Genomic DNA, 12,380 nt, shown 5'->3' with positions numbered 1-12,380 from the left:
GCAGCAAGAGGAGGGAGGGCACACGTGTGCTTGTCCTGGGTGACACCCTGCTGGGTTGCCCTGTTTCAACTCCCTCCATCACTCATGGGGAGACAAGGCCGGGGTTGCCAGAACTGGTAAAGGCTGCCTTCAATACACCTGAATTTTCCCTGCCCTCTTGAGAAGACAGAGGGTGTCCCCCTGCCTGCACGACTGCCTGCAGCCCCTGCCCTCTGCACAGCCCGATGTGGGAGCGGGGCAGAGGCAATGCAAGGGAGCAGCCGCGCCAAGTGAAATGGCCTCTGTGGGAAGCCTGGCAACTAGGTCTGCACACCAAGATTTATCTGATCCTGGCTATTTAATTGCTTTTCCCCCCTCACCTCTTCCTGGGGTCCGTATCAATTTAATTTACATGCTCAATGGCCTGGGCTGCTTCATCCCTGCTGCCAAGTGCCTTCTCCGGCATTTATAGCCACAGCGTGCGCCGGGCTGCCTCCTCCTGCCTTGTGCGGTGGGAGCGGTGACCCAGGGGCCAACGCAACCGCCACTTAGCACGCGTGGCCCTGTCCCCCCCACGGCATCATGTCCGTCTGCGAGGACAAGCTCTCATCCACGACCCACCCCTGCAACAAAGCCACGATGCAAGAGGAGTGCGATGATTTCCCACGAGCACGTGGAGAAAGGCAGCACTGCTGCCCTCACTGCTCTTCCTCCTCCTCCTCCTCCTCCTCCCGCTCTTTCCAGCACGGCTCTTCCACACTGGTACAAAGCACGTGAAACAAAGCGCTCCTCAGCATCTGTTCAACATTTGCTGTTCTCAAGCACGTTCCTTGGCCCCCTCCCCTCAGCGGGGCCTGAAGGTAGCAACTGTGGTGGCCTTTATATTGCAGTATTTCAGAGTTTGTGTGCCTCAGCCAGCCCGTGGCCAGCCACTCTGCAAGCCTCCGTGCAACCTCCCGGGGGCTGGGCTCCCCAGCATCTCCCTCTCACCCTCACCCTGCTCCTCCAAATGCAAAATTGTCCTTTGCAGGTACAAAAAATGAAGGCGGTGGCGCTTTGCACACAGTGTGCATGCATGCACGTGTACCCGGGGTGGCCATTGGGATGCTGCTGAGCGAAAGCAGCTGGGCACCGTTTGCAGTGGTGGAGGAGACTGTGAAGGTGCTGGAGATGCTGCCTGGTCCGTGCAGGCATGGGAAGCTGCCTGCCAGCCCCGACAGGCAGCTGCCTCCCTGCCTGCCGCAGGTTAACTGCTCTCCCGGCAGGCAGCTCGCTGGCTGGGAAGCAAAGCTGCCTCGGATATGCCTCATTTTATACAAAGAAGGTGGGCTGTGCCTGTCCCTCCCACCCCACTGATCACCCTCCGCTCTGCCGATAATAATACCTAGCAATTACACAAAGCTCTCCCTGCTCGCTGCAGACATTAATTAAGCTCTTTCCCTGCAACGGAGACAAAGAGGGGAACCTCAGGGAAACTCACAACTTGGGTTGGGGATTTTTTGGCTTTGGTTTTGCGTGGCCATGCCACGGGGCCTCCCAGTTCCTGGCAGCACTGCGTGAGCCACGTGCCGGTGATGGTGCCGCAAGGCAGCCCTGACAGCGACACTTGGTCTGGGCTTTGCTCTCGTAGAGCAAAATTTGTCCATTTAGCCCTAATTTCTGGGCTGCTGTGGCCACTTGCATGGTGGTGCTGGATCCCGGTGTGGCTGTGTGTCCCCTGTGCCAGTAACTGAGGCTGGCTCTGCTTGCTGGGTGCTGCTGGCTCTGCAGGGGTGACACCCCAGGCCTGGGAGCTGGGAAAACTTAACTGTTCCACAGGCACCACGCTGGCCTGGCACCCAGCATCGACTCCAGGAGCTGGGGTGGCTTTGCAAGGGACCCGGAGCCTCCTTCCAGCTGTCTGCATGCTGGGATTGAGGCAGGGGATGGATGGGCAGGCACCCTGCCTGCACCCCGGGGTTTGGGGAGTGTGGATGACCAGGCACCCTGCCTGCATCCCGGGGCTGGGGGGGTGGGGGTGGGCAGGCTCCCTGCCTGCACCCCATCGGGCAGGATGACAGGCAGGGCAACGTGGAGAGGAGACAGGCAGGACACCCTGCCTGCACCCTCAAGGGCAGGACGATGGGAATGACACCCTGCAGGGGAAGACGACAAGCAGGATGCCCTGCCTGCAACCCGGAGGGCAGGAAGATAGCCAGGGTATCCTGCCTGCCGCCTGGAGGGCAGGACCACGGGCAGGGCACCCTGCCTGCAGCACGCACAGCAAGATAACGGGCAGGGCACGCTGCCCACCCCCTGCCGGGCAGAGCATCCCTGCCTGCACCCTGGCGGCGCGGGGGCAGCGCTGCCCTGCCCGGCCCTGCCCTGCCCGCACCGCACCTGCCCGCACCGCACCGCGCCGGGGACGCTGCCCGGTCCCGCCCCCCCCCCGCCCTCCCGCCGGCCCCGGCCCCGGCCCCGGCCCCGTCGGCGGAGCCACGCGAGATCCACCGGCGCGGGGCCGGCGCGGGCCGGCGGCGGCGGCGGGGCGCGGGGCGGGCCGGGCCGGGCGGGGCGGGCCGGGGAGCGCGCATGAGCCGCGGCGGCGGCGGCGACGGGCGGGCGGGAGCGCGGCAGCGGAGCGCGGCGCCGCCGCGGGTGTGGGCGCGCCGGGGAGCCCCGCACGGCGGCCCGCAGCCGGGGGCGGCGGGCGGCACCGCCTCGCCGGCCGGGGGGCGCCCGGCCCTGCGCGCCCCGCAGCGCGGCCCGCCGCCGCCGAGGTAAGCACCGAGCCGCGGGCCCGGCGCGGCCCCCCCGGCCCGCCGCCGCGGCGGGGACACCCGCACCCCCCGGCCCCGCGCCCCAGCTCCGCTCCGCCCGCCGCCGCGTCGCCATTTTGCCGCTCGCTCTTCCCCTCCCGGCGGCGCGGCCCGGCCGGGCCCTCCTCGGCGGGCCCCGAGCGGCGGGCGGCGAGCTCCGGCCGGCTCCCGGCGATGGGGCGGCCGGGCCCGGGGCGGCGGCAGGCCGGGGGGCGGCACGGCGGCCCCCGCTCGGGCCCGGGGGGTGGCGGGCCCGGGGCGGCCCAGCCCGCACGGTGGCGGGAGCGGGGGTGACAGCGAGGTGGCGCGGCCGAGGGGCTGGGGCCGGCGCGGCGGGGTGACAGCAGCACCAGGCGGGGCTGAGGTCCCGCTCGGCCCCGGGGATGCCCGGGGGGGGGTGCCCCGGTGCCCGCCTGGGTGCCTGCCTCGGCATGGCGAGGCCTCGCTGCCCACCAGGCGTGAGCAGGGGCTTCTCCCCTTGGCTGCTGTGTCTCGGGGGGGGGACGACAGGGACAGGGGACAGCTAACGTGCTCGGGACAGAAGCCTCACAGCGCCGAAACGCCTCGCCCACACCCGGAGCCCGCTGGGCGGCCGGAGCACGGGGCCTTGTGCCGCGGGGTGAGTCCTTCCCCCCAGGAGAGCCACCCGGCTGCCCCGGGCTGGCGATGGCGCGGGGCTGTGCTGCACGATGTCCCCCCAGCCACGCGCCCGGCCTGGGCACGCAGCGGGTCGTGGGGCTTCACCTGCCACGTGCTTCCCTCTCCGGGAATCCTCCAGCGAGGGCAGTTCCGCTTCCTCCCGAGGAAGTCTTTCCCGCCGTTTCCTCATCTTCCTTCCTGGGAAGTTTCTCCGAGTGTGTGGCTGCGGCTCTGGTTTGGCCTGGAGTCGGTGGGAGGCAGCGTGGCTCCTCGGGCAGTGGCGGCGGTGCCCTTCAGTGTTTGTCACCTGCACTGGCCTCATGGCATCTCTGCCGGCAGCCTGCCTGGCACGCCGTTCATGCCCGGGCACCGCGGGCCGGGAGCAGGCGGCTCGCTCGCCTTTTTGGCATTGCCTACATCTGGAGCCGTTGGTAACTGATGAGCGGGTCGATGGGTGATGGAGCTGGCTGGCGTGCAGCACGGTGCGTCCATAGCACTGGGGCTGGGGCTGGAATCCTGGCGGGAGAGTTTGTGGTCAGGAGCCGCAGGTGACATTCCCCCTTGTAGCCATAAGGACACCATGGGGCTGAGAGGCCATCCCTGGCTGCACGCGTGCTCCCACGGACCTAATCCAATGTCACAGACGGGCATTTATATGTGGAGTTATTCCCCCTTTTCCAGTTCATGCCCAGTTTCCAGGCTGTGCCCAGCCCGCAGAGCCCAACAGCTCCACGGGAGGGATCTGTCCCGGAGGGAAGGAGCCTGCTGGGGCTGCGAGTGGCTGGGACGTTGCTGTCCCTTGTCAAAGCCGGCAGAGGAGCGTGTGGCTGTGCTGGCCGGGCAGAGCTGCCAGTGGCTCGGGAGCGGTGCCTTTGGCATGGTGGGCTCCCAGGCTTCGCTCCCCCCTTCCCGCAGCCGCGGGCTTCCTCCTCACCCCTGCTCCTGGCACCACCGACTTGGCCTCTGCTCATCCCATGCTGGCTCCTGTGTTGACACGGGATTTTTTTTTCTGGAATTGGAGTTGGACACTTCAAAAATGCTGCCACGAACTTCTAAAAAGTTAACTAAAAAGAGCTGGAGGCTTCATCAGCAAAGATGCTGCCAATCCCAACCTTCCTGTACCACATCCTAGCCCCGCTCGCAGGCAGGACCCGCCAAAGTCTTTTCCTCCCACTGCCTGTTGCAAAAGGGTTGTCACCAAAAACATAACGAAAGCATGGAAGGGTGTGGGCTGTTGCCGGGTTTCAGCGTGTGTAACTCAAAAATGAGTGAGAAGTTTGGACATTACAAAAAAAGAACAACTACCAACAATGGACTGATTTTTGCTCTCTGGCTCCGGGGCAATTCCTCTGGGATCCCTGGGGTTGTATCGGTGGCCAGGGAGCAGAATTTGGCTCTCGCTAAGTGGCTTATGGGATTTTTATTTTTCATTTAGCCGAAAAATAAGAAGGGAAGAGGACTCAAAGAAGTATTTGGTGTGGAAAAACAAAAAGGCCTTCAAAACCTCTTAAGCTGGCCAGAAAGGGTCCCTTTGAGGGGATGAATGAGTTAAGAGGAATGAGGAGTGTCGAGCTGTGGGAGCAAGACTGAGCTGGGCACCTGGAATGTTGCAGTGGTTTTGGGATTGGAGCATTGCAGGGTGGTGCTCGGTACCGTCCCAGCTCCCATGGTTTGGTGTGCGCTGCCATGGGGGGTCCAGGGCGCAGGAGGTGGGCACCTTGGCCAACAGCGGGGTCTGCCCTGCCTGTCAGTCTTTGCAAGTCGTCCTTGAGCTGCCTAGCGAGGCGGGCACGGAGGTTTTGTGCTCTGTAGCCCATCTGACAGCAGCCCTGCCTGCCTGCATCGGGGTATCTTGCTGCTCGGGGTGCAAGTGTGCTGGTGGTCGCTCTTTGGTGTGGGAGGCCCTGCTCAGCCTTCGCCCCAGCGCTGGCCCTCCCTCCCCTCCCGCTGGGATGTGCCGGCCCAGGGGGCAAAGCCATGGCACGGTTGCATTGGTGCTAGCCCTGGTTGGGTAAATGTGTTAGCTGGGTGGGTTTCCCCTTGGTTTTCACATTATAAAGCACAGAGATCTTGTAGTCTTTAGTTTTCCGTTCACTAGTCTTTCGTGAGTCTTCCCCCTCCCCCTTTTTTTTTTCCTTTGAGCAACTCGCCTGGGTATTGCTCAGAGGTGCCAGGAGGCAGCACAGGGAGGAAGGGGACTGGCAAGTTTGTTCCTGGCGGATCTGGGACAGTAGCAGTGCCTGCGTGGGTGAGAATGGAGCTGTGATTTGGGAAGGGGCTGCAGGGACCCCCATCTGTTCTGGAGACCAGCTGTCTCTGGGAAGGAGTGGAGCCACAGGCAGTCAGGCTGCAGCTCCTACCAAGGTCTCCCACCAAAAGAGCCCAAATTAGCTGAATAAACGATCCCTGTGCTCAGCACCAAATGCTAGAGAACCTGTTGCCAAGGCTGGAATTTCTCACTTGATCCGATTAACCTTTGTGTCTATGCAAACAACCACATATGTGTCACCAGCCGAACACAAGCCGGAAGCTTTTGCCAGTTCTTCACGGAGCATCTGGGCTGCATGTGATGCACGGTGCCCAGTGCTGCATGGAAAGTCCCTGGGGACGCCTCAGACAGGGCTGTTGGGCCCTTGTGTCCCATGTGTCGATGGCCTGGCCAGCGATCTGGGCACACGGGAGATGCTTCCCCAGACCTTTGCTGTCTCTGGGCGCCAGGATGGGAGGGATGAGTCTGGATGCTCAGGGCATCAACTCCATTGAGTTAAGCGATGCTGGACGTGATCTCATGGGAGGAATTGGGAGTGACGCGTCAAATGTGTTTTAAAAAACCTGTGTGTGTGGGAGAGAAGTGTTGAGCAAAAGTGAAGAAAGCACCATTTGGCACTTCCTTCAGTCACGCTGCCAGTACCTGGCTGAGGATCAGCATCATATCCCGACCAGGGTCTCAAGGCCGTGGTGGTCCAGGGAATCACCTCCCAGGGGCCTGATGCTCTTGTTGTGGAGGACACCTTTAGCCTAGCTGCATCTCCCGATGCAGCTGCTGTCCTCAGATGTGTCTTTGTGCTGTCAGGAGGGGAGGAAGGTGCTTGAAACCAACCAGGGCAGAGCCAGCCGCACCATGGGCTTCCTCCTGGCACCGCTGACGTGGAGGGGTGTCCTGCTACCGGCTTCCGTCAGGAGTGAGATTGGACCTTCTGCGATAATTCCTCACGTTCATTATTTATAGAGAAGCCAAATTGAATTATTAATACGGAAAATTCAGATAACATTAACAATTCTCAGTTTATAACAGTTTCCCATTAATAAGGAAAATTGGAAATTTATCACTACATCTGTTCATTAAAACTCACTATTTTTTTTTCTTTTGGTGTCTTAAATGAAAGCAGAGAAATAAACGAAGAGGAAAAGCCATTTATTCGCTACTTCTCTGGGCAAAGTCAGCCCATAATTTTTAATAAAGTCTTTGCAGTTATATGTGGAGGGGGAAACCAGCATATAATGAAAGCAGCTTTTCAGCCATGTCCATGGTGTTGCTCGACCGTAGAACAAATACTCGGAAGCACGTCCCGTTTATTCTCTTTGTGGGAACCTTTAAGCTGCATGATAGTTTTTTAATTTCCCTTCCTCCTCAGCAGCTCTCCTTGCTTTCAGCATGTGTTGCTCCTGGCTCCGAGGAGTGAATTTTAACGCTTCCCCTGCTTCTTTCAGAGATGGCGGATTCCTATACCTTTAAAGGTGGAAGGAAAACTGCAGGCTCTAACAAACCCGCTGCCAGCAAAGAAAGCAGGACAGAGACAAGGATAAACCCACCGGCAGAGCTGCCCAAGCTCGGTAAGGAACTGGTTTTTAGTTTCTGCAGAGCTGGATGGGGCAGGGGGGATGAACCTGGGTGGGGGGGGGCTGGGGGGCAGCTGCCAAAATGGGGGGGTTGTGAGTGCACCGAGTCTCAACATACCTCTGCTCCTCACTTCGACCCACTGGTGAGGGCTGTGCTGGGCAAAAAAAGCCCCAGGCCCTTGGAGCTGCAGCGAGCCGATTCCTGGGAATTGGAGGGGAGGGATGGAGATGGTCTCTCCCTTTCGCGAGGCGTGCGTCTGGCTTAACGAGATGGGTGTCTCGCCGCCTATTTATCGTGTTGGTAGCTAAGTGTTACATCAAAGGATGGAAAGGCTTAAATGAGTTCAGACCATCTGCTGTCTCCCGTGTCGCAGCCCCCGGGATGGAGGCTTGCAAGCATACGAGCCCCAGGGGACCCGCTTGCTAAGGGCTGTCACTCTGATGGATAGCTGATTTCTCTATCCAGGAATCTCCAGGCCCAAGGAGATTGTTTTTCTCCTGTGTGCTTATGCTGGGAGATCCCCTCTGTGGGTGCGGAGGGGCTTTCGCTGCCTTTACCTTGCTAACGGCAGCCCTGGGTGCTGAGGGATGCCCGCACCCGGGGCGAGCATCAGACTTCAGAGGTGTATCTCAGACCTGGCACCCAAAATCAGTGGCCTGGCGGGGAAATGCTTGTGCACTAAATATTTCCCAAATGCCACTCTTCCCCTGAGGGCGCTGAAGCCGTAATTGCTCGTAGAGGAGTGTAACTTACTGCTAAGGGGAATGAGCTCCAGCTGTCCGCAGTATGAACATACCTGTGTTCAGGAGAGTGGTTTTCCTTGCGCCACATCTTATCAGCACCTTCTAAAGTAGAAAAGCCCTTTTTTTTTCTTTTTTTCCCTTCCTTCAGTTTAGGTGGACTGAAAGTGATGGAGTAAAGGACACTCTGTGATGAAGGTATTTCATTGCTTTCCCTGGGAAAGTGCTGGAGGTGGAAATGTCCGCCAGGGTTCACTTCTTGGGGGTGAAGACAGGGGCCTCCTGCAGTCGCTTTGCTGGCCTCCCTCAGATGCAGCAGCCCGGCTGGCGCATGCAGCATCCCTTCCAAGCCAGGTCTTAGTCCAGGGAAGCCTCGAGTCTATTGGCAGGCCACCTCCAGTCCCTGTTTCTGAAGAGCATGATGTTTTCACCTGGCTGATTTAGCCTAAAACTGCAGTAACCTGCTGCAGAGGTGCCCAGCCACGGTACCAGCCGTAAGGCTGAGCACTGTCAGGTTTGTGTCTCCTGCAGGTGCCTGTAAGGGTCAGGGTTTCACACAGACAGCAGCTGGTAGCCAGGAGTGAGGTGTCGGGAGAGGACATGTATTTTCTGCTCCTCCCATCGCTGTTCTCGCTGTCCCCAGCCAGCAGTTGAATAAGGGGTGGCTGGACTGGGAGCTCTTGTGTTTGGCACGAAACATTGCCTAAAGTTTTGAAACTTGTGCAAGTTGTGAAAAGGAGAGGAGAGCTTTTTTTGCTCAAGCTTCTGCGCGAGCCGTGACACCAGACATGCTGGGGTGCCGGGGACAGCTGCCTGGAGGGGCAGGGACGTGCTGTTGTGGAACACTTCAAATTTGGAATATTTTGAAGTGTTTAGGAGAAAAAGTGAAAACCAAGGAGAGTAATGAGCAGGTAACTGCAGTGTTGTGAGCTTTCGCTTCAAGTTCTGCATAATTTGGGTTTTTTTCATAAACTCCCAGCTCCTGCAGTCCCTTGATGTGCAAGAGCTGTAGCTCCGTTTCATGTGCAGGGGGAGGCCCTCGCTTACCTGAAGTGTGGAGGAAAAGCCTGGTCTGAGTGTGTGTGTGGGAGCATTGGAGAAAATACAAAATGCAGAGGGAAACTGTGATGCACAGACATCGTTCTTGGGCACTCACTGAGAACTTTGAAAGTTCTGGATCACTATTGCTCCAGAACTAGCATGGTTTGGGGCCAAGCTTGCAAACCCCTCCACTCTCTTTAGGACAATGAGCCATTTCGGGGCAGGAGCCAGGCAGGTAGGAATCCAAACTGAACGGGGTGTTTTAGGGACAGCTTAGAGGCTGCCTTGCGGGGGCTGGGGGGTGTAAGTGGCTTTTTTTGGACTTTCTCTTGTAGTCCGTAGAGGTCACCACCTTTTGCAGATGAGGCCACCTGGGCTAGAGGGATTCCCAAAGGATGGTACATCGCCAGTGGATGCTTTTATGGGTATCCAAGTGGAGCAAACCGGCTGGCATCACTTCAGGCAACTGGAAATAAATGAGCCAACTGTCTTGTTCACTATTTTACCCCTGGCTGCTGGGGAAGAAGGCATGAAAAGGGAGAGGGTGTGTGGTTTTGGCAGTGCCTTTGTAGGTAACTGGTTGGCTTTCTGTTTGATCTCCCTTGTTCCAAAAAAATCCTGGATTGGCTTCTGAGTACAGCCAGTGCCAGGCTTGGAGCTGAGCTTCAGTTTCTCAGGAACTAGAGGGATTGCTGGCTCGGCTTCCAGCCTCTTATTCTTACCTGATTTTCACCAGAGAAGGGCGTTTTACAGATTCAGTTTAGCTTTTTTAATCTCAGTTCTCCTGTTGTAACTGTTTTGGGTTTTCTTCTCAGGGATGCTTTTTGACTTGTTTCTGTTCTCGTAGCAAGTGGCTTTTATTCCCAGCCGCTTTCATTAAGCCCTCACAGATCTCAGTCTCAGTTTTTGGTACACTGCTTTTCCCGTTGGCTGCTCACATCTGTCCAGTTTGGTTTTGGCTTACACTGACTCCAGCATCACTTAAAATTACAGGTTAGCCCTCAAAATGCAGCTCAAGGCCTGCCAGGAGTGCAGAGCTCTGGGGGGACGGCGCTGTGCAAAGGGAGCGGAGTCTTGCCAAGGCTCTCCAGACCCGCGGGGTGACCAGGATGCTCGGCTCCTGCTTGGAGTGATGGGAGGTTGGATGTGAAAGTGGATTGATTTGGTGAACTGTCCTCAGCCCCCGCTTTGCACAATCCATTTTGGGTGTGAATTAGGTGAAATTGGGGAGTTTGCTGCCGTTGTGAGCCAAAGTGTCTGGTCTGGGGCTTGGCAGTTTAGCGTGCTTGTATTTGGTGTGCCCCACCACACAACAACAGGGGCTTCTTAGTATCTCCTGGTTGTGGTGTCTGGTTGAACTGGGCACGTTCCTGCTCTGCTAGCATTCAGCTCGTGCTTGGGACGCCTCAAGAGTCTTCTCTGAGCACACACAGAGCTGTCATCCCTCATGAAGGTGTTCCCATGGCTTCTCCTCCCCACCCAAGTCTCCCAAGCACTGACTTGCCCTTCCTTGCCTCCCAGCCATCCCTATCCCTGCTGCTCCCCATGGGCTCAACACATCTCCTGGGCCAGTGTCTTCCTCGAGCCCTGGGGCTGCTCAGCCACGCTGGCTGAGCAAAGAGCATGGGGGATTTCTGTGCTGGACAGCCTACGCAAGGCCCAGCGTGCCGACCCAGACGCAGATTTCTTTTGCTAAGTAGCATAGTTGTTGAAAGATTTCTTCCAACCCAAGCAGAATGTCAGTTTTCCAAGGCAAGCCCCAGCTGTGCTCAGACCACTCCGTGTAAATGAAAGGAGAGGGATCAGCAGACACCAGGAGAAGCAGCCGTCTCCGTGCACATATCTGCAGGTGTAGGGGCTGTGCACTGAATTGCAGGGTAGCTGGCGTTGCCTTCCAAAGGGGAATCTCTGTCCTTGCCAGGGTGGAGGCAGACCCTGTGTGGAGCGAGGGAGCCAGCCGGGTGGGGGGAGGCGGGGGCCAGGCAGCAGGACTGCCGGGACAGCGGCTCCTCTGGCACGGCTGGCCAGACGGCGGGTGACGTGCACTGCATCTGTTTGCAGGAAATGCAACCAGTGACAGAACTGAGGGCAGGAAGAAAGGACGACCCAAGGCCGAGAACCAGGCGCTGAAAGACATCCCCGTAAGACCCCACACGCTCTGATCCCTGATGCCCTCCCTGCCTCGCTCCCTCTGACTTGCCCTCTGCGTCTTGCTGTGCTGCGTGCTCCAGCCAGCCCCGCTCCAGGGTTAAACCTGCCTTCCTGGTGGTTTAATCTTCAGACCAGCCTTGTCTTGGGCTTGGCAAGATCTTGGCCTGTCAATCCCCTCCATGCAGCATCCTCTGAAACCCTGGTTAGGGAACAGTACCCTCCTCCAGCCTCCCCTTGCTGAGGCCATGCCCAGATGAGCTGGATTCTTTCACAGCCAGGACAGGTTTGGCTAATGATCTGGCAGCACCGGCAAAGGGATGATTTATTCCCCATGGAGTTGTGCAGTTTAATTCCTGCATGGTAGCGGGGACAACACACAGAGCAGTTTGTCATGAGAGCATGGGCATGGGGTGATTTACTGACTAGATGAAATGTGAGGTGATTAAATCACCCAGGTGACTTCTGGCCTGATTTATTCCCCAGCCTCACCGGGAGCACGTGTGTGCTCTGGGAGGCACAGCAAGGGAAATTCTCAGAAGGAATCATTAGCCTGTAGAGCCTGCAGAGGCTGTCCCAGCACCTCTTGCTGTGGGGAGCACCGCTGCACTGAAGCACGGCCCTGGGGTCCACTTTGCAGCTGCCTGCTGGGAAGGGGTGAACAGGAATAATCGGAGGTCCCATGTGGCCCCCTCGGGATGCGCTGGCACTCACATGGGCATGCAGTGGGTCTTCGCTTAGCTATACCTGTTGTCACTCCTGTTCCCAGCTCCCCCTGATGAACCAGTGGAAGGACGAATTCAAAGCCCACTCCAGGGTGAAATGTCCCAATTCAGGCTGCTGGCTGGAGTTCCCCAGCATTTATGGTTTGAAGTACCACTATCAACGCTGCCAAGGGGTAAGGAGACTGGAGGGCTGTCTGTCCTCCCCAGTGGCCAGCTCTTACGTTACCATCTACAGGGTAAAGCCCCTCTCAGGTGTCAAACCCCAGGAGAATAAAATGGGGAGGGCACAGATGGGCCAGGGATGGTTCATGGGTATGTATGAGCGGAGCTGGGTCCCTCCAGCTCAGTGTAAGGTCTGGCCTGGTTGGATTGTGGACCATTGGTAACTCTTCGGAGAGGCAGAAGGGATTACATACAGTTTGTCTTCTTGCCTGTGTCAGAAAAAGCCTGTCCCTTTTGTGGTCTAATG

At 58.3% G+C, this 12,380-nt stretch overlaps 1 protein-coding gene across 7 annotated transcripts in view; it reads left to right on the top strand.

Moving 5' to 3' along the window:
• The first annotated feature begins 2,528 nt into the window (after positions 1 to 2,528).
• The window catches only part of ZNF512B (zinc finger protein 512B), a 35,708-nt gene continuing 25,856 nt past the window's right edge, over positions 2,529 to 12,380 (top strand). The window contains exons 1-4 of one of the 7 annotated variants that reach the window (XM_055813950.1): positions 2,529 to 2,738; positions 7,128 to 7,250; positions 11,100 to 11,179; positions 11,956 to 12,084. In XM_055813950.1, coding sequence (XP_055669925.1) covers positions 7,130 to 7,250; positions 11,100 to 11,179; positions 11,956 to 12,084 — 330 coding nt within the window. In that variant the 5' untranslated portion in view covers positions 2,529 to 2,738; positions 7,128 to 7,129. Of the gene's footprint in view, positions 2,739 to 2,799; positions 7,251 to 11,094; positions 11,180 to 11,955; positions 12,085 to 12,380 lie in introns of those variants that run through there. The other 6 variants (XM_055813947.1, XM_055813949.1, XM_055813948.1 and 3 more) reach the window with 6 other exon arrangements.

Source organism: Falco peregrinus, chromosome 9 (assembly GCF_023634155.1).
Source record: "Falco peregrinus isolate bFalPer1 chromosome 9, bFalPer1.pri, whole genome shotgun sequence".
Lineage (NCBI taxonomy): Eukaryota > Metazoa > Chordata > Aves > Falconiformes > Falconidae > Falco > Falco peregrinus.
The sequence above is the reverse complement of the archived record's forward strand: the minus strand, read 5'-3'. Positions and strand labels throughout refer to the sequence as shown.